The sequence below is a fragment of the Hyla sarda genome, chromosome 4 (assembly GCF_029499605.1).
Source record: "Hyla sarda isolate aHylSar1 chromosome 4, aHylSar1.hap1, whole genome shotgun sequence".
NCBI classification, from domain to species: domain Eukaryota; kingdom Metazoa; phylum Chordata; class Amphibia; order Anura; family Hylidae; genus Hyla; species Hyla sarda.
The window spans coordinates 311,523,418-311,545,440 of NC_079192.1; the positions used below are offsets into that span (position 1 = coordinate 311,523,418).

The 22,023-nt window shown below is 43.4% G+C and overlaps 1 protein-coding gene across 5 annotated transcripts in view; it reads left to right on the forward strand.

The window, feature by feature from the left end:
• Window positions 1-22,023, forward strand: part of CPEB4 (cytoplasmic polyadenylation element binding protein 4) — a 96,643-nt gene that overhangs the window by 67,506 nt on the left and 7,114 nt on the right. For all 5 annotated transcript variants that reach the window (XM_056574853.1, XM_056574852.1, XM_056574854.1 and 2 more), the window contains 4 exons: window positions 7,637-7,726; window positions 10,170-10,288; window positions 11,254-11,368; window positions 17,045-17,226. In XM_056574853.1, coding sequence (XP_056430828.1) covers window positions 7,637-7,726; window positions 10,170-10,288; window positions 11,254-11,368; window positions 17,045-17,226 — 506 coding nt within the window. The remainder of the gene's footprint in view (window positions 1-7,636; window positions 7,727-10,169; window positions 10,289-11,253; window positions 11,369-17,044; window positions 17,227-22,023) is intronic.

Sequence of the window (22,023 nt, forward strand, 5' to 3'; positions counted from 1 at the left end):
ATATATTGATTCACATATACAATATGTCAACTTTATGTTTGCATCATAAACTTGACATGTTCTTACTTTTTGAACCCATTAGAGGACTTCAAAGTGTAGCAGCAATTTTCCAAATTTTCACGAAAAATTCAAAAGCTGAATTTTTCAGGGACCAGTTAAGTTTAAAGTGGATTTGAGGGGCCTTTCTGTGAGAAATCCCCCATAAATGTGACCCCATTATAGAAACTGCACCCCTCAAAGTATTCATAATGACATTCAGAAAGCAAATTTTGCTGAAATGGTTTTTGGGGGCATGTCGCTTTTAGGATACCCCCATGGTGCCAGAATAGCGAAAAAAAAACACCCACAATGCACACTATTTGGGAAACTACACCCCTCAAGGAATGTAACAAGCGGTATAGTGAGCTTTAACACCCCACAGGTGATTGACAAACTTATGTTAAAGTGGAATGTGAAAATGAAAAAAAAAATTTTCACTAAAATGCAGATGTTACCCCAAATTTTTCATTTTCACAAGGAGCAATAGGTGAAAATGTCCCACAAAATTTGTAACCCCTTTTCTCTTGAGTAAGTAAATACTGCATATGTGGATGTAATGTGCTCTGCGGGTGCACTAGAGGGCTCAGAAGGGAAGGAGCGACATTGGCTTTTGTAAAGCGAATTTTGCTGAAATGGTTTTTCGGTGGCATGTCTCATTTCTTCTCTCTCCAAAAGCCCAATGGCGCTCCTTCTCTTCTGAGCCCTGTAGTGCACCACAGAGCACTTTACATGGGGTATTTCTATACTCAGAAGAAATGGTGTTACAAATTTTGGGTGACTTTTTTCCTATTACCTCTTGTGAAAATGAAAAATTACTGTTAACACCGGCATGTTAAAAAAAAAATAATAATAATTTTTTCGGTCGGAATCCATTTGGGGGGGGGGGACAGAACCACAGGGTATATGACCTTGCTGCTAGGAAGCGCTAAAACTAGGCAAACAAAAAAAGTTCAGCCCCTCCTGGCAGGATATACCCCGCCTACTGGCCCTGAGCTAATCAGTTTTAGCTTAGTGTCCTAGGATGCAAGACACGCGTCTGGAGTTCTCTTTAGACTTGGTCTTTTTTTGTTTTTACAGTTAGGGCCTGTTTTAGGTTCTTCTATTCTTATTATTTTTCTGTTTTCAGGTGGGGGTTACAGAGCAAGGCGCTACCTATTCCCCCATATGGCTAAGGGGCACGGGACATATTAGAAATGCACCGTTAACCCATTCGCAACAACGCCCAGCACCTTGTGGTCGCACCGTGGTCTCCCCCTCTCTCCCCCCCTCTCTCCCCCCTCTGGGGGACAGTTTAGTGTGAGCCATCCGGGACACTTTTCAGCTGGAGGACCCCAGAACTTCAGATCCTGATCCAGAAGTCTCCTTTGGCCACTCTCGGCGTGCTCCCAAGGCTTTCAGTTGTCATGTGGAATTTGACTCCTTACTGGACGCTGCTTGGAAAAACCTGGTAAAAAAGTTCCAGGCACTCAAGAGGGTTCAAGCCCAATTTCCTTTTCCTCAGGACTTGGTTTCCAAATGGACAGTGCCACCTACGGTTGATCCGCCGGTCTCTCGCCTGTCCAAGTCCACTACCCTGCCTCTGGCAGACACAGCATCACTTAAGGATCCTGCGGACAAGAAAATGGAGAATTTGGCCAAGTCCGCCTTTGAGGCAGCTGGGTCCTCATCGCTTCCCACCTTTGCTTCCGCCTGGGTGGCCAAGGCAGTGTAGGTTTGGGCTTCACAGCTTTGCCAGGGTATACTTTCTGGCAATACCACAGAGGACTGGCGGACATGGCTCGCCAGATCTCTCATGCTTGTGATTTTCTCTGCTCAGCAGCTTTGGAGTCTGCTCGCTGCACAGCACTTGTCTCAGCTAACTTAGTCGCCATTCGCTGCTCCATGTGGCTGAAGGCGTGGGATGCTGATGCAGCTTCAAAGAGGTCACTAACTGAGTTACCCTTCTCTAGTTCCCAGCTTTTTGGGAAATTGTTGGACGAAATTATTTCCGAAGCTACAGGAGGTAAGAGTTCTCTGGTAGCAGAGAACTCTTACCTCCCGTAGCTTCGGAAATAATTTCATACAACCATTTCCCAAAAAGCTGGGAACCTTGCCAAATCCGGTACCCGTAAACCTGCTTCTTCCTGAAGGGGCGCCCCCACTCGCGTCTTCTTCTCGGGTGGGAGGTCGCCTGTCTCTCTTCCAGACATTTCTGGCAGGCTCAGATCCATTACTCTTGGGTGCTACACATCATTTCAGGGGGTTATCGGATAGAATTTGCTTCCATTCCCAAACACCGTTTCTTCCAATCCTGTCCTCCGCGGGCCCCTTCTTTGGCAGCGGCTTTTCAGACCGCTTTATGGTCACTCCTCTCTGTGCGTGATAGTGCCAGTTCCACCAGAGGAGCATTTTTCAGGGTTCTACTCAAACCTTTTTTGTAGTTCCCAAGAAGGAAGGCTCAGTTCACCCCATTCTGGATCTCAAGTTACTCAATTGCCATCTACGTATCCGCCACTTTTGGATGGAATCTCTCCAGTCTGTGGTGGCTTCCATGGACCAGGGCGAGTTTCTTTCATCGATGGACATCTGGGATGTCTATCTTCACATCCCTATCTTCGCGGCTCATCAGCGATTCCTTGGATTTGCTGTTCCGGCGGGTCATTTCAGTTTGTGGCACTCCCTTTTGGTCTAGCCAGGGTCTTCACCAAGGTCATGGCGGAAGTAATTGCCATCCTTCGGAGCCGGGGGATCTCAGTTCACCCCTACCTGGACGTCCTCTTAATCAATGCCCCGTCTTGGTCCCAAAATCTAGAGAGTCTTCACATCACACTTCACACCCTGTCCTCCTTTCGGCTAGGTGATCAACTGGGACAAGTCGCATCTGTCCCCTTTCCTGTCCTTGATATTTCTGGGTCTCCTCTTCGACACAGCAGCTGCCCGTGTCTGCCTTCCCTTAGACAAACTGTGCTCTCTACAGCTGGGTGTCCATCACCTGTGACGACTCTCCCTGTTCCCAATTCTATTCTGCATGGAGGTTTTGGGCCGGATGGTAGCTGCGATGGAGGCAGTCCCTTTCGCCCAGTTTCATTGTCGCCCCCTCCAGCTGGCCATACTGGCCAGGTGGGACAAATCTTCGTTCTCCCAGGATCGCCAGATTCTTTTGCCTCCGGCAGTGCGGTGGTTCCTTCTTTGGTGGATCCATTCTCCTTTGCTTCTTCTGGGGAGGGCTTTCCTCCCTCTTCATTGGCAGATTGTCACTACTGATGCAAGCCTCCAGGGTTGGTGAGGTAGCTCCAGATTGGCTCCCACATGCGTTTTACTCCAACGTCATTCAGCTGGTCGACGATATGCCGCTGCGTCTTCCACTTCGCCTCAATCTTCTTTCTCAGGGTCATCTTTGCCACCCCAATTTACTGTTGCTGCATTTGATGGCATGGTGGTTGAAACTGCGGTATTGACGGCTTTTCCCCTGAGGTAATTTGTACCATGCTTCGGGCATGGAAGCCTTAATCAGCCAGGATTTACCACCGCACCTGGAAAGCTTATTTTCACTGGTGTGAAGCGCAGTCTATTTCTCCGGTGGTGTTTTCTTTTCCGCACCTTCTTGCTTTTCTCCAATTGGGGCTGGACCAACAGTTGACACTTAGCTCCCTTAAGGGTCAGGTTTCAGCTCTTTCTATTCTGTTCCAACAGCAGTTGGCCTCTAACTCCCATGTCCGCACCTTCCTGCAGGGAGTGGCCCGTAAGGCTCCTCTTTTCAGGTCTCCCACTCTCCGTGGGACCTCAACCTAGTACTTGGAGCTTTGAGAGAGTCTCCGTTCGAACCCATTCGAGATGCCTCTCTTCGTATTCTTTCGTGGAAGGTCGCCTTTCTCATTGCCATCACTTCTATTCGGCGGGTCTCTGAGTTGGAGTCTCTTTCCTGTCGTTCCCCTCTTTTTGTACTTCATCGGGATAAGGTGGTTTTTCGTCCACCGCCTTATTTTTGCCCAAAGTGGTTTCCTCTTTTCAAACTAAGAGATTGTTCTTTCTTCCTTTTGTCCGTCTCCTTCCAATGCCCAGGAGCTTTCCCTTCACACCCTGGACGTGGTTCGGGCTGTCCGGACTTATCTTTCGATCAGCTCCTCTTTTCAACAGGGTGACTCTTTTTTTTTTTGTGATCCCTGAGGATAGTCGCAAGGGTCTTCCGGCTTCCAAGGCGACCATTTCTCGGTGGATTCGCTCTACCATTTCGGAATCGTACCGCCGCAAGGGCAAGGTTCCACCTTTTCGGGTGACGGCGCATTCCACACATTCAGTTGGGGCTTCTTGGGCTCTCCCCAATAGGGCTTCGGCCCTGCAAGTCTGTAAGGCGGCCACCTGGTTGTCCTTACACACTTTCACCAAATTCTACCAGGTGCACACTTTCATGTCAGCTGATGCCAGTTTGGGTCGCAAGGTGTTGCAAGCTGCAGTGGTTTCGTTCTCTGCCTGATTTTGAGTTGGGTACTTTTCTTCCCACCCCGGGGACTGCTTTGGTACGTCCCACGGTTCTGTGTCCCCCGATGGATTCCGACCGGGAAAAGATTTTTTTTTTTTTTTAATGCTTATCGTAAAATCTCTTTCTTGGAGGATCCATTGGGGGACACAGCACCCACCCATGGATTGGGTACGGTTTTGTCCGAGGTTTGGATCGGTTTTGTGTTTTGTCTGGTTCCCTCGGACTCCTGCTGGTTTCTTTTTCTGTTGGTTGCCTCCTACTGATTTGGGACTAAACTGATTAGCTCAGGGCCAGTAGGCGGGGTATACCCTGCCAGGAGGGGCCAACCTTTTTTTTGTTTGCCTAGTTTCAGCGCCTCCTAGCGGCAAGAGCATATACCCCATGGTTCTGTGTCCCCCTATGGATCCTCGGAGAAAGAGATTTTACGGTAAACATACAGGGTTAGATTTATCAACCTGTGTTAGAGAAAAAAATGAGTGATTTTCCCACAGCAACCAATCACAGCACAGCTAACAGGCTGTGGTAAAGTGAAAGCAGAGGTGTGATTGGTTGTTGTAGGATAATTTCTCCACTTTTTCTCTCACACAGTTTGATAAATCTGGGCCATAAAATCTAATTTTTAACTTTTACATCCAACTTTAATGAAAATTCATGAAACACCTGTGAGGTGTTAAGGTACACTATACCCCTTATGTTCCGTGAGAGGTGTAGTTTCCAAAATGAGGTCACATGTGGGTGTTTTTAAATTTTTTATTTATTTTTTGCGTTTTTCAGAACCGCTGTATCAGCCACCCCTGTGCAAATCACCAGTTTTGGCCTCAAATGTACATAGTACGCTCACTCCTGATGCCTGTTGTGCGCCCGCAGAGCACTTTACGTCCACATATGGGGTATTTCTGTACTTGGGAGAAATTGTGTTACAAATTTTGGGGGATCTTTTTTTCCTTTTACCTCTTATGAAAAGGAAAAGTATGGGGCAACACCAGCATGTTAGTGTCAAAAATGTTTTTTTACACTAAAATGCTGGTGTAGACCCCCAAATCAACCTTTTCTTAAGGGGTAAAAGGAGAAAAAATTCCCCAAAATTTGTAGCGCAATTTCTCGGAAATACCCCATATGTGGCCCTAATATGTTGTCTTGAAATACGACAGGGCTCCGGAGTGAGAAAGCACCATGCGCATTTGAGGCCTAAAGTAGGGATTTTCATAGGGGTGGACCTGGATGCAAGAATTACACTTGCATCCGCCACCACAAATACCGTACGGCAGTGTTCCCCAAACAGGGTGCCTCCAGCTGTTGCAAACCTCCCAACATGCCTGGACAGCCAGTGGCTGTCTGGCAATACTGGGAGTTATTTTGCAACAGCTGGAGGCTCCGTTTTGGAAACAGTGCAATACGAGGCCAATTTTAATTGGGGGGCGGGGCACACGGTAAGGGTGTGTGTATATGTAGTGTTTTCCTTTTTATTTAGGGTTAGTGTAGTGTAGGGTACATTCACACGGGCAGGGGTTCACAGGGAGTTTCCTGCTGGGAGTTTGAGCTGCACGGAAAATTTGCAGCAGCTCAGTCTTAAAGCGAGAAACTTGCTGTAAATCCCTGCCCGTGTGAATGTACCCTGTACATTCACATAGGTGGGGGGGAGGCAAACCTCCAGCTGTTGCAAAAATACAACTCCCAGCATGCACTGACAGGCCGTGCATGCTGGGAGTTCTAGTTATGCAACAGCTGGAGGCACACTGGTTGGGTAACACTGAGTTAGGTAACATACTACCGCAGTGTTTCCACACCCGTGTACCTCCAGCTGTTGCAAAACTAAAACTCCCTGAATGCATGGTCTGTCAGTGCATGCTGGGAGTTGTAGTTTTGCAACAGCTGGAGGCACACGGTTGGGAAACACTGAGTTAGGAAACAGTGTTTCCCAACCAGTGTGCCTCCAGTTGTTGCAAAACTACAACTCCCAGCATGCACTGACAACCAAAGGGCATGCTAAGAGTTGTAGTTATGCACCAACTGGAGGAGAACAGTTTGGAGACCACTGTGTTGTGGTCTCCAAACAATGTTCTTCCAGATGTGGCAAAACTTCAACTTGCTGAGAACTGAAGAGCCAGATGTTGCAGAACTAGAACGCTCAGCATGCCTGACTGTCTAGGCATGTTTTGCAACATCTGGAGGGTTACAGTTTTGACACCACTGTATAGTGGTCTCCAAACTGTGCCCTTCCAGATGTTGCAAAACTACAACTCCCAGCATGCCGAGACAGTTCAGGCATGCTGGGAGTTTTAGTTCTGCAACATTTAAAGGGCCAGATGTTACAGAACTACAACTCCCAGCATGCCTGGACTGTCTGGGCATGCTGGGAGTTGTAGTTTTGCAACCCCTACCATTCTCATAAACGATTGCCGCCAGACAGGAGCCGTGATTGCCGACTGCTAACCGCCACCTTCTGCCCGGCAATCACCGCTCGGTAACCGCTGCCTGCTGATCGCCGCCCGCAAATCCCCCCTGCTCTGCCCATCTTTGGTAGTCAGGGCAGAGCGGTGGATTGACTGTTAAATACCACCCCCCCCCCCCCGCTCCCCATCTGCTATTGGTCGGTCAGTCCTGATTGACCAATAGCCGGGGGGATAGAAGGTGGCACTGTCACCTCACTCCTATCCTTCAGAGTGAATGGCGCGGTCTCAGACAGCTCCAATCGCCCTGATTTTCTGGGCCATCGGGTCACCAGAGACCCGATTGGCCCGTAAACGCTGTGATTCGCAGATCTGAATTGACTGACTAATCATGGCGATCGGTAAACAGTCAAATGCTTTTAGATACTGTTCAGCCCTATTCACTTGAGCAGATCTGATGAAAATATAGAAACTAGTTTGATTTTACATGAAGGAGTGGATAGTATACCTAAGGGCTTATGTGCATATCTTTATATTGGCTCTGTGTATGAGCTGTATATTTAAAGCTAAGGACTGGTTTGAAAGTGTACTTGTCACTTAAGATATGGTTCCTGTATGGTAATGTGGCCATGATTAACATGCAGGTATAGCAGAGCTGAGTTTGTGAATTGTTTACCCTCAGTCCTATGGAGAAGCCCAGTAAAAACAGCACATTTATCACTTATTTACCTGTGTATGCTTCTTGCAGATGAAATCACAGCCAGTTTTCGTCGGTTTGGTCCTCTGATCGTGGATTGGCCACATAAGGCAGAAAGCAAATCTTATTTCCCACCAAAAGGTATTTTATTTAGGTTACAGTTTATTTTCTTTTTTAACAAATTAAAACTGTATGATGTATTGTGAATTTGTCCTTGTACAGAGAATTCTATAGAATGGAAAATTTGCATCTGTTGCTAGTGTGCATTAAAATTATAAAAATAATTCATTTCAAAACAGTCAATATATTGTACTCTAAATGGTAGAGCACATAGTTACACACACATTATGGTTTTTATCTTTATAGGGCTATGTTTACATTAGCACTTGGAGTTCCATTAGGAAGCTCAGTTTTCTGATTCTGTTATGATGACGAGACTTAAGCGGGGAAAAATCCTTCATTCCAGATTTTTTTTTTTCTCTGCTAAAACCATTAAAAATAATGAGTATCTATCAGAACCCAACTGACCCCACTGACCTCAAGTGAATATGACCTTCCCTTGGTGTCTGGTATCCCAACCTTCGTCCCAACCCATTATCCGGAGTTGTAACGGAGCTCCACAATACTGATGTGAACATCGCCTAAAAAGTACAAAAGGGTTTATTTCAGATGCTGTTAAAACACTAAACTAAATTGTGGGATTGTGAGCGTAGATCTATACCATAATGTATTTAAATTTACAGCATAAATTATAATTAATCTGACTTCGCACCCGTTTACTGCTGCCCTCTTTTTTTCCTCACATTTTGGTGTCAGACTTATAAAATTATTGAGGAAAACTTAGATACTTTGTACAAGATTTGTTTACTAAACCTAAATTACACGGTTACTGGTGCCTTTGTTTTGTGGTCCATGAAGAGAGCAACCACCTTTTACTTATTATACAGTCATAATAGAATAGTGTAAATCAGAAGTGAAGGATATCCATGGGTCCCATATAGTAGAAAAACACTCTGCAAGTTGTATATAATGTTATTGATTCTAGAAACGACAGCAATTGGAATTGGAAGTCGGGATTTCCATGTAGTAGTGAGATATGTTCTAGCTGCTAGTACAATAATTTCAGTGAACATAAAGAACAGTTAGGCAAATGTTTAGGTTTGTCTCCTAGAAAGCATATGGTGGGGAATTATGGGTAGACGAACTTGGAAACCTCAACACCATCGGGCAAGAAAACAAAGTGTGGTACACAAAGCCATCACTCGGCCATCGTCTGGAAGGATATGATCCACTCTTTTTTTTTTTTTTCCCCCAGGTTTTGTTAAATCTTCCCAATAGTGCAGTGGATATTCTCCTCCGATTGTAACAGCTGGAGGATACTGATTGGTAACCACATAAGTGGAGAAGGCTTTAAAGGGGTATTCCGCCCCTAGACATCTTATCCCCTATCCAAAGGATAGGGGATAAGAGCGAACTCACTCTGTGCTGTAATGATAGCGGGGTGCCGCAGCTGGGATCCCAGGGCTCCCCAGCAGCGGGACCGCGGCGATCAGACATCTTATCCCCTATCCTTTGGATAGGGGATAAGATGTCTAGGGGCGGAATACCCCTTTAATGGTGCAGGAAGGTGGAATCTTATTAATAATTTAAGACAACATTGTGTCTAAAACCCTAAAATTCTCTGTCCTGGATTGTGTGAATATGGTCAGAAAAATAATGTAATCTAAAGAAATTGTAGATTTTCTCTTTCCTGTTATGTTACAGCTCCTTACATTGCTGCCTTGTATGTTTACATGTTGAATATCCTCTGTCTGCCTGCTCTCCCACTTTACCCAGCATGAATACTATCTTTATTTAAAGGGGTTATCCAGGAAAAAAAATCTTAATCCTTTCAGTACTTATGAGCTTCTGAAGTTAAGGTTGTTCTTTTCTGTCTAAGTGCTCTCTGATGACACCTGTCTCGGGAACCGCCCAGTTTAGAAGCAAATCCCCCCATCTTCTAAACTGGGCAGTTCCCGAGACAGGTGTCATCAGGGAGCACTTAGACAGAAAAGAACAACCTTAAATTTAGAAGCTCATAAGTACTGAAATGATTAAGATTTTTTAATAGAAGTCATTTACAAATCTGTTTAACTTTCTGGAGCCAGTTGATATATAAAAAAAAAAAAAAAAATGTTTTTCCTGGAATACCCCTTTAACTCTGAGATCTGCCCAGTAATATCTTGTCCCTGCCTTATTCTCCTCCCAGCACTATCTTTTTCATCCAGATATCTTCCTGCTTTTCCTTACATAATCTCCTTTCTAGTGTCGACAGCTTCCAATCACCCTATATCATATAATCCTAATCATATAGGATCCTAACAAGATAAAGAGAGATGGCATATATGTGAAAATAAAATAAATACATAAATGTGTCTTCTCTCCTATCCATGGTTGTGTGTGTGTGTGTGTGATCCTGTCTTTTGCATCTAAGAACACTGTACTGTGGTATAAACTGGTTCTGGAACCTCTGGTACTTTGTGTGTTTTACTGGGTCCAAATCTAAGGGAAACTTGACTCAATTGTCTTGTATTTTCTAACCCAGGCTATGCATTCTTGCTGTTCCAAGATGAAAGTTCTGTGCAGGCCCTGATTGATGCTTGCATTGAAGAGGATAGTAAACTCTACCTGTGTGTGTCAAGCCCTACCATTAAAGACAAGCCTGTGAGTATTCATTATAGAAAAAGTCATAATTTATCTTTGTAGTTATTTAGGCAAGGGATATTGAAGTGTAAGTATCACCTAATGGCTAAGCTTGCAAAATAAGTCTTTATTGAAGCACCTCCAGTGTTTTCATAGAGACTTGAAAGCTTTAACTGGGTGGAACGTCCTGTCTTGTGCACTGCTTCACAACTTCAAGTGCGTTTCATGAGTTCTTCTTCATTTATAATGAGGCCAGCCATCAAAGTGCTGCCGAAACTCTGGTCTTGTGAATAACCCATTAGTAGTAAAAAACCTGCTGTGTAACAGGTATATATAAAAAGAACAAGATGCCTTTGTCTGCTGGTGGAGAAGATGGTCTGATCTGCAATCTTCTGATCTGTAATTGCTGAATTACTTGAGCATTTACTAGTGGTGCACCAAAATAAAAATTTTGGGCTGAAACCGAAACCAGCTAGACCGCAGACAGGCACAGGACCTTTAATGTCATTATCATGTGATCAGTCACATGCTTGGGAGGAGCAGTGTGCTGCAAGGGTAGGAAGTGTCTGTACTGCTGGGTAGAATACCATGGCGTGCTGTAATTTGTTGCTCTAGATCAGTGGTCTATAACCTGCGGACCACCAGATTTTGCAAAACTACAACTCCCAGCATGCCCGGACAGCCGTTGGCTGTCCGGGCATGCTGGGAGTTGTAGTTTTGGAACATCTGGAGGTCCACAAGTTGAAGACCACTGCTCTAGATAAAGAAGCACCTGTATAAAGCCACATTCCTTGGATAATGCCAAACTAAACTTTAGGTGCTCTAACCAGGTATCTGTGCAAAATTCTGTTCTACCAAGAAAACCCCTTTGTTTTCAGATGAGCAGGTTAAACCTCAGTATACATTCTCCATGCATATGAACGCTTTACTCATGTTTGCTGCTGCCACAACTCATTGCATTTAGACTCTACTGTATTGCTTAACAGGTTCAGATCCGGCCCTGGAATCTTAGTGACAGTGACTTTGTGATGGATGGCTCTCAGCCTCTCGATCCACGGAAAACAATTTTTGTTGGAGGCGTCCCACGACCTCTGCGAGCTGGTAGGTTTAAAATGTACAGTTAACCCTAATGCCTTCAAATTTTAATTGCAGAAATACACAATGATTTTGCAAATATGTAACATTTCAGTCCAACTCAGGCATTCTAGGGCTTTAGAGTTGGTCTGGAGCTTCTAAGAACATATGGCTTGATAAAGGCCAGAGTTAGACTGAAACATTGCACATACTGTACATCTGCTATCACTATCTATGAATCTGTTTACCTTTCCATCCGTCTAGTCGAAAAAAAGGAATACAGTAATCACTTAATAATATTTCTGTTACTACACGTGCATTTGTTCTTTTATCTTTATGGTGAATAGAAAGTTCAATCTTATTCATATTTGGATGCTGTGGACTTCACCTTTTCATTGACCTTAGTTTATACAGAACTTTGATTTAGACATAAACCCGGACTGGCTCAGAAGACCGTTTACCATAGAGGACACCTTAACCCCTTGGGGACGCATGGCGTATGCGTACACCTGCATCCCTGATCCTGAAGGACTCAGGGCGTACCTGTACGCCCTGGTCCAGTATAACTGGTTTAAACTGTTCGCACCAGCGGAGAACGGGTTAAACCCGGTGGGGTTCCGGTTGCTACGGGCAGCCAGGACCCACGGCTAAAACCAGGCATGGCCAATCGGGTCGATGCCCAGCATTAACCATTTAGATTGCGGTGTCTAAAACTAAAATAAAAGAATCCCGACAGCTCAGCGGGGCTGATCGGGACTCTCCGTTGTCCGATCGGCGATCTACTGCTCCACGCCCATAGGGGGGCTAAAAAAAAAATTAAAAAGGGTAAAACATTTTTTTTTTTTAAATAAAAGTTCATTAACCCCTTCCCTATTAAAAGTTTAAATCCCCCCTTTTCCCGTTTTTTAAAATAAAATGTAATAAAGAATAAAAATAATCATATGTGGTACCGCCGCGTGCGTAAATGTCCGAACTATTAAAATATTAAGTTAGCTAAACCACATTGTCTATTGCGTACACGTAAAAAAAAACACCAAAATCCAAAATTGTGCATTTTTGGTCACTTCATATACCATAAAAATATTAATAAAAAGCAATCAAAAAGTCTGATCATAACAAAAATAATACCGATAAAAACTACAGAGTTTATAATTTTTTAAAGAAATAAAATAAAAAAAACTATATAAATTGGGTATCCTTGTAACCGTATGGACCTACAGAATAAAGATAAGGTGTAATTTTTTCCAAATATTGCACTGCGTTGAAACGGGAGCCCCCCAAAACTTACAAAATGGTGTGTTTTTTAATTTTTTTTAATTTTCATCCCACAAATAATTTTTTATTGGTTTCCCCGCAGGATATATTATAAAATAAGTGATGTCATTGTAAAGTACAAGTGGTAAAAGGGTCCCTAAGGGGTTAATAGGGTACTCTGGGGAAAAACTAGTGGAAACTAAATGTTTTCAAATCAACGGGTGCCAAAAAGTTATACAGATTTGTAAATAACATCTGTTTAAAAATCTTCAGCTGTTTTATGCTGCAGAGAAAGTTGTTTAGTTCTTTACAGTCTGACCACTGTGCTCTATGCTGACGCCTTAAAACTTTTTTTTTTCCATCAAAGTACCCCTTTAACTTCAGTCCCAACAGCTGTAGATGTTGTGCTCAGTAGCCTCTAAGCTATTTAACCCCTTGCCGCAAATGGACGTTAATTAACGTCCATCTGTGGCTCCCGAGGTATGACGCGTGCTCAGCAGGTGAGCGCGCATCATACCCGGTGGGTCCCGGTTGCTAATGCCGGACATTGCTGATTGGGCTGATGTCCGGTTAGACCCAGCGATCAAATTGGATCGCCGCGTCTAAAACAAAAGTAAACATTGCCGGTTAGCTCAGTGGTGCTGTTCGGGACCGCCGCAGTGAAATCGCTGCCTCCTTGCTGTCCAATCGCCGAATGACTGCTCCATGCCTGAGATCGAGGCAGGAGCAGTCAAGCGGCAAAAACACTAATCACTGCTATGGCATAACATTGAACAGTATGAGAGATCAGAGTAATGCATGTTATTGTCCCCTATGGGGGCTATAAAATTGCAAAAAAAAGTGGGGGGGAAAAGTAAATAAAGATAATTTAACCGCTCCCCTAATAAAAGTTTGAATCACCCCCCCCCCCCATTTAAAAAAAGTGTAAAAAAAAATAAGCATAGGTGGTATCGCCATGTATGTAAATGTCTGAACTATAAAAATATAAAGTTAATTAAACCGCACGGTCAATGGTGAACACGCAAAAAAATTCAAAAGTCCAAAAATAGCTTATTTTTGTTTGCTTTTTAATCATTTTTTCATTATATAAAAAGTGATCAAAAAGTCAGATCAATACAAAAATGGTACTGCTTTAAACATATTCATTTTTGTGCATGTAGTTATGATATTTTTTCTAGAAGTAATACAAAATCAAACCTAAAGAAGTAGGGTATCATTTTAATCGTATGGACCTAAAAATAAAGATAAGGTGTCATTTTTACTGAAAAATGTACTGCGTAGAAACGCAGTTACAAAATGGCGTTTTTTCTTAAATTTAGTTGCACAATGTTTTTTTTTTCTGTTTCGCTGTAGATTTTTGGGTAAAATGACAGATGTCATTACAAAGTAGAATTAGTGTCGCAAAAGATAAGCCGTCATATGGATTTTTAGGTGCGAAATTGAAAGGGTTACATTTTTTCCTCCTTACCTTTTAAAAATCATAAGTGCAAAAACGCTTGGTCCTTAAGGGGTTAATAGAGAGGCGCTATCTGTGTGTTGCCCAATTATCTTCCCCAGGTGCCGCAGTTCTGCCATGTTAGTACTCCTATTACACTCTACTAGAGTATTCAGACTTTTAAAATACCCTCTGAATGCCATTAACCCCTTAAGGACCACAGGTTTTTCCATTTTTTTCCACTTACGATTTTAAGAAGGTGCAATTTTGCACCTACATACTCATATGAGGGCTTATTTTTTGCGCCACCAATTGTACTTTGCAATTCCATCAATCATTTCACCACAAAATTTACGGCGAACCAAGAAAAAAAATATTTGTGGGGCAAAATAGAAAAAAAAAAGACGCCATTTTGTAACTTTTGGAGGCTTCCGATTCTACGCAGTGCACTTTCCAGTAAAAATGACACCATCTATTTTTTCTGTAGGTCCATATGGTTACAATGATACCCAATTTATATATGTATGTTTTAAAATTGTCCTCTTCTGGCCCCTATAACTTTTTTATTTTTCTGTATACGGGGTGGTATGAGGGCTCATCTTTTTGCGCCAAGATCTCCAAGAATTTTTTTTTTTTTAGGGTATACAAAATGACCAAAAATCCGCAATTTTGGACTTTGGGTTTTTTTTATTTACGTTTACGCAATTGACCGTGCAGTTTAATTAACCTTATATTTTTATAGTTTGGACATTTATGCACACGGCGATACCACACATGTTTATTTTTATTATGTTTATATATTTTTTATATAGAATTTGGGAAATGGGGGGTGATTTAAACTTTTAATAAGGAATGGGTTAATGTGTGTTTTTTTTTTTTTTTTTTTTTTTTTTTTTTTTTTTACACTTTTAGTCACCTTAGGAGACTTTTAGGAGGAATCATTAGATTCCTCATACAGATCAATGGAACCACATTGATCTGTGTGCTCTGCGCTTGATTGATAAAACCTGGTCCTGCCGACACTACAGGAGTGGTAAGCCCTTCGACTACCTCAGAAGTGGATCGCCCTCCGCGATCATGCTGCGGGGCGATCCACCCCACTGGACCACCAAGGAGGGTTCTTAAGACGCCACTGTCAGCTTTGACAGCAGCGATCTAAAGGATTAATAGCCTGTCGCGGTGATCGCTGCATGTCTGCTATTAACGCCGCCCCTCAGCTACAAGAATCAGCTGATGCGGGCTTGAGTCGGGAGCCCGCACTATACCCCGTTAATGGCACAAGGACGTGTTTATACGTCCTTGGTTGTTAAACAGTTAAAAAATAAATAAATGCAAAAATTGTTCTTTCACCCAAAAAAGAAAAAAAAGGCTAGAATTTTCCTTTTCCTCGCCTTGCAAAAAAACAACCCCTTTTACAAGTCAATTGATAGAAAAATAAAAAAGTAACTGGTCTCAAAACATAGTGACATAAAGAAAATTGGTTAAAAAATGTTTTTTTTAACTTAAGTAGAAAAAAAAAAAAAAACAACAAATAGTACATTTAGTCAAAATGTCACTTATACCATACGGTAACCGGGATGTGGAAATCCTATCGCCAGACACCCGAGACATGCAGTTCTGGGCCCTTAGCCCGGCTTCATGCAAGTGGGGCCGGACCTGACAAGTGCAGCGTTGCTCAGCAGTCTGTATGGAGCCGGCTCCCGAGTCCTGCAGCCCCGGCTGTTCTCAGTAGCCAGGGGCCGCCACTAATAGCCAGCATGTGGCGATCGCCGTGGCTGGCTATTAACCCCTTTAGATCACCGCTGACATCGGCATTTAAAGGGACATGTGAATGCTCTCTGGTGGGCTAGTGGGGTGGATCGCCCCCCCGCAGCGCGATCGCGGGGGGGAGATCCACTATAGAGGAAGCCGGATGGCTTACCTCTGTTCCCTGGTGTCCTGTGGACTAGGCTCTATCAATGGATTGCAGAGCACACAGATCAATGGAGATCAATAAAGTGTAAACATTTTTTTTTTTTTATATAAAAGTTTAAAAGACACACATTAACCCATGTTAAGTTCAAATCACCCCCTTTTCCTATATAAAAACGTAACTATAATAATAAACATATAATAACATATAATAATAATAATAAACATATTTAATATCGCTGCATGCGTAATTGTACGAACTCTTAAAACATTATGTATCCCATACGGTAAATGACTTAATTGTAAAAAAAAAAAAAAATACCAAACCACAGAATTGCAATTTTTATAATATCCCAGAAAAAAAGTTAAAAAGCGATTTAAAAAGGTCATATCAATACCAAAATGATACAGATACAAAAAAAACTGATTGTGGCGCAAAAAAATTTGCCCTCACACAGCCTGGTATGCTTAAAAATAAAAATAAATAGATAAAAGCTACAGGGGTCAAAAAATGTCAATTAAAAACATTCGAAAAAGTTCTGAATTTTTTTTAAACTAGTAAAACATGACGGAAACTATAGAAATCTGGTATTGCTGTAATCAGGCGGCCTAATGTATCAAAACATGTTATCTGACCACAAGGTAGTTGGTGTAGAAAAGAAAAAAAAAAATATTATTATTTTAATTTTTTTTGGAGAATGTTATTGAAAAATTGAAAGGTATCATTATAGTAGGTGGTTATGGCTATTATAGGGCGAGGAGGAAAAAACGAGAGTGTAAAATCGAAAATTGGCCCGGACAAGTGCATCGTCATGAGGGACAAGTAGATTTTGCTCAGTTTTAGTCCCGTGGACAAGTCGTTTTTTATTACATTTCCACACCCCTGGGTAACCTGTCACCCAGTGACACAAGTCGCCGAAAAAGACTGGCACAATTTATTTTTTCATTCCTATTACGTAATACATTTTTATGGTAAATACCATTGCAACATATTAAAATACAACCGTAATTATGTACTAGATGTACGTCCATATTCATTCCATGCACATATGACTACTATAAATCTGATCTGTATCTTTATTTATTTTTTTTCTTCTTTGTAGTGGAGCTAGCTATGATTATGGACCGCCTATATGGAGGTGTATGCTACGCTGGCATAGACACAGACCCGGAGTTAAAATACCCCAAGGGAGCTGGGCGAGTTGCCTTTTCCAATCAACAGAGTTATATAGCTGCTATCAGCGCCCGCTTCGTTCAGCTGCAGCATGGAGAAATTGATAAGCGGGTATGTAGATTTAAGGTCTCTCATATTCTTACACTACAAAGCATATTACAGTAGGTTATCTAAATGGGTCATTGTCATTCTGATGCTATTTATGACGCTCTTATATTTGTTCATGAATAGAGAGAATATTGAGAGGTGTCAACCCCTTTTTAAAGAAAGTGGCTTTGCAATTGATTCCTTAACCCCTTGGGGACGGGAGCATTTTTTGCACATCTGACCACTGTCACTTTATGTATGAATAACTCTGGGATGCCTTTACTTATAAATTTGATTCCGAGATTGTTAGTGGTAAATGTATGTCAATACTTGCATCATTTCTTGGTGAAAAATTCCAAAATTTCAGGAAAAATTTGAAAATTTTGCATTTTTCTAACTTTTTGAAACTCTCTGCTTGTAAAGAAAAGGGACATGTCAAATAAATTACTTATTGATTCATATATACAATATGTCTACTTTATGTTTGCATCATAGGTTGACATGTTTTTATTTTTTGAAGACATCAGAGGGCTTCAAAGTGTAGCAGCAATTTTCCAATTTTTCCCGACAATTTAAAAATCAGAATTTTTCAGGGACCAGTTAAGTTTAGAAGTGAATTTGAGGGTCTTTATGTTGGAAATCCCCTATAATGGACTCCATTATGAAAATTGCACCCCTCAAAGTATTCAAAATGACATTCAAAAAGTTTGTTAACCCTTTAGGTGTTAGCAGAAAAATCTCCAGGAGAAAAATCAAAATCTCAATTTTTTTACACTAAAATGTTATTGTAGCCCCATTTTTTTTTTTCATTTTTACAAGGGGTAAAAAGGCCCCCAAAAACTTGTAATTAATTTTCTCTTGAGTAAGGAAACACCTCATATGTGGATGTAAAGTGCTCTGTGAGTGCACTAGAGGGCTCAGTAGGGAAGGAGCAACAATGGGATTTTGGAGCGCAAATTTTGGTGAAATTGTTTTTGGTGGGCATGTCCCATTTAGGAAGCCCCCATGATGCCATGGCATCCAATTTTGGAAACGAGGAAACAAGGGGTATAGTGAGCCTTAACACCCCACAGGTGATTGACCAACTTTCATTAAAGTGGGACGTGAAAATGAAAAATTAGATTTTTAACACTAAAATGCTGGTGTTACCCCAAACTTTACATCTTCAGAAGGAGTAATAGGAGAAAATGCCCCCCAAAATTTGTAACCCCATTTCTCTCGAGTAAGGAAATACCTCATATGTGGATGTAAAGTGTTCTGTGGGTTCACTAGAGGGCTCAGAAGGCAAAGAGCGACATTGGGCTTTTGGAGAGCCCCTTGGTGCTAGAACAGTACCCCCCCACGTGACCCCATTTTGGAAACTACACCCCTCACAGAATGTAATAAGGGGTGCAGTGAGCATTTACCCCCCCCCCACTGGCATTTGACAGATCTTTGGAACAGTGGGCTGTGCAAATGAAAAATTACATTTTTCATTTTTACGGACAACAGTTCAAAAAAATGTCAGACACCTGTGGGGTGTAAGTGCTCACTGTACCCCTTATTACATTCCGTGAGGTGTAGGGATCGACCGATTATCGGTTTGGTCGATATTATCGGCCGATAATCACGATTTTGGGCATTATCGGTATCGGCAATTACCTTGCCGTTAATCCGATAATGCCCCGCCCACCGCACCGCCCCCACCGCACAGCGACCGCCCCCCCCCCCCCCCCCACTGCCCCATTTCCTCCCCCATCCCCTGCTTTATAATTACCTGTCCCCGGGGTCCACGATACTTCTGGCTCTTGCTGCGTCCTGCGTTAAGCTGTGCGCAATGACGGTGACAGCTCAGGAGGACGCCACCGGAGCCAGATGTAGAGTGGACCCTGGGAACAGGTAATTATAAAACCGGGGATGGGGGAGGCAATGGGGCCGGGGCGGTGCGGTTGGGGGTGCGACGCGGGGCAGTAGGGGGGCAGATGCGGTGATAGGACTCAGGTGGACCCCGGACAGGCAGGGGGAGAGAAGCTGGTGGCGGCGGCGGTCTATGGCACCGCAAAAGACGCTGCAGTTCATTGATTTAAAGCGCCCGCTTTAAATCAATGATCTGCGGGGGGGGGGGGGGCGCCCCAAACCTTCTGCTGTTGCAAAACTAAAACTCCCATCTGTAGGCACACTGGTGGGGAACTACTGAGTTAGGAAACAGACTCTAGCTCAGTGATTACAACCCGTGTGCCTCCAGCTGTTGCAAAACTACAACTCCCAGCATGTATGGTCTTTCAGTGCATGCTGGGAGTTGTAGTTTTGCAACAGCTGGAGACACACTGGTTGGAATCACTGATTTAGGAAACAGACTCTAGCTTAGTATCCCAACCAGTGGTCCTCCAGCTGTTGCAAAACTACAACTCCCAGCTTGCACTGACAGCCGAAAGGCATGCTAGGAGCAACAACTGGGAAGAACAGTTTGGAGACCGCTAAGTAGTAGTCTCCAAACTGTAGCCCTCCAGATGTTGCAAAACTACTACTCCAAGCATGCCCAGACTGTCCAGGCATGCTAGGAGTTGTAGTTTTGCAACATTTGGAGGGCCACAGTTTCGAGACCACTGTGTAGTGGTCTCCAAACGGTGGTCCTCCACATGTTGCAAAACTACAACCTTCAGCATGCACTGTCTGGGTATGCTGGGAATTGTAGTTTTGCAACATCTGGAGGGCTACAGTTTCGAGACCACTACTTAGCGGTCACCAAACTGTGCCACGTCAGATGTTGCAAAACTACAACTTCCAGCATGCCCAGACAGTCAGAGCATGCTGAAAGTTGTAGTTTCGCAACATCTGCAGGACCACAGTTTGGAGACCCCTACAAAGTGGTCACCAAACTGTGGCCCTCCAGATGTTGCAAAACTACAACTCCCAGCATGCCAAGACAGCCTTTGGCAGTCTGGGCATGTAGGGAGTTGTAGTTTTGCAACTTTAAGAAGGCCACAGTGAAGATCACCTACCAGCGAACTTCACTGCAGCCTCTTCCACCGCCGCACTTTCCGGCCTGCCGCCACCGTCGGCCATGTTTTGTAGACAGTGCCCCCCTTGTAGACAGTGCCCCCTTGTAAACAGCAGCAGCGCCCCCCTTGTAGACAGTGCCCCCTTGTAAACAGCAGCAGCCCCCCCCCTTGTAGACAGTGCCCCCTTGTAAACAGCAGCAGCCCTTCCCCCTTGTAGACAATGCCCCCTTTTAAACAGCAGCAGCAGCCCCCCCTGTACACAGTGCCCCCTTGTAAACAGTGCCCCCTTGTAAACAGCAGCCGCCCCCCCCCCTCCCCCCATAGTTGCTCACCTGCAGTTGCCGTCTCGCTGCCCGCATCCCCGTTCTGCTGTCAGAATCATAGCCTCCTATGGAGGAGCATGTGACATACACGTCACTCCTCCTTTCTCTGTAGCGTTACGCTGGGCGCAGGGGAGGAGGTGGAGTGACGTGTGTGTCACATGTTCCTCCATAGGACGCCATGATGTGGACGGCAGAACGGGGATGCGGACGGCAGGACGCGCATGCGGCCGCAGTGCAGCAGGTATCGGCCTTGGTATCGGGACATAAAACGAGTCCTCGATACCATGAAAATGCCGGGTATCGGCCCCGATACCGATACTAGTATCGGTATCGGGACATCCCTACACCTTACATGTCCTCAGGTTTTGTGTGCCATTACAAATAATCTCCATTCACTTCAATGGAACTGAGCAGCAACACAATATATGAGCTAAGGACAGATGTGGTGCATTTTTTTTTTTTTTAATTGGCTCTGTTTTTTGAACTTTGGGCCAACCACAATCTGTAGCCTCTTAAATGTAAAATGGGAATTGTGTTATTATGTAGAGCTGAACTAAAAATTAATGGGTGACTTCTAGTATAGTACAAATGGTTTTGAGCAGCTAATGGTGGGGGGTTCAGAGTTGGGACCTCTCTCATGTTCATATGAATAGGCTGTCCTGAGATTGCCCCTTTAGTTTATATGTTCACAAAGGACTGGAATGCTGCTGCTCTGTGAACAAATCCTGACACTAAATGACTACTAAAGGAAAACTGTCATCAGTCTCTCCTGCATTAACCTGTTGGTACAGGCAGGTAGTGCAAGTGAAACTGACAGCGATACTTACCTATCCCTGATCCATGGTCCCGTTCTCCTGTTATCATCTTTAAAGGGGTACTCCAGTGAAAACCTTTTTTCTTTTAATTCAACTGGTGGCAGAAAGTTAAACTTTTTTGTAAATTACTTCTATTAAAAAATCTTAATCCTTCCAGTACTTATTAGCTGCTGAATTCTACAGAGGAAATTCCTTTCTTTTTGGAACACTGATGACATCACGAGCACAGTGCTCTCTGCTGACATCTCTGTCCATTTTAGCAACCATGCATAACAGATGTATGCTAAGGGCAGCATGGTGGCTCAGTGGTTAGCACTGCTGCCTTGCAGTGCTGGGGATTTGGGTTCAAATCCCACTAAGGACAACAATAAATAAAGCATTATTATTATTATAATAACTTCAGCAGAGAGAACTGTGCTCGTGATGTCATCAGAGAGCATTCCAAAAAGAAAATAATTTCCTCTGTAGTATTCAGCAGCTAATAAGTACAGGAAGGATTAAGATTTTTTAATAGAAGTAATTTACAAATATGTTTAACTTTCTGCCACCAGTTGATTTAAAAGAAAAAATGTTTTCACCGGAGTACCCCTTTAATTCTGTGGCAGGCTTGATGCATGACAGAAGCACTCTGACGTCACTGCTGCTGCTTTTCCTGCCGTGCACCAAGCCGGCCCCCCTGATTAAAGAAAATGACAGACGGAC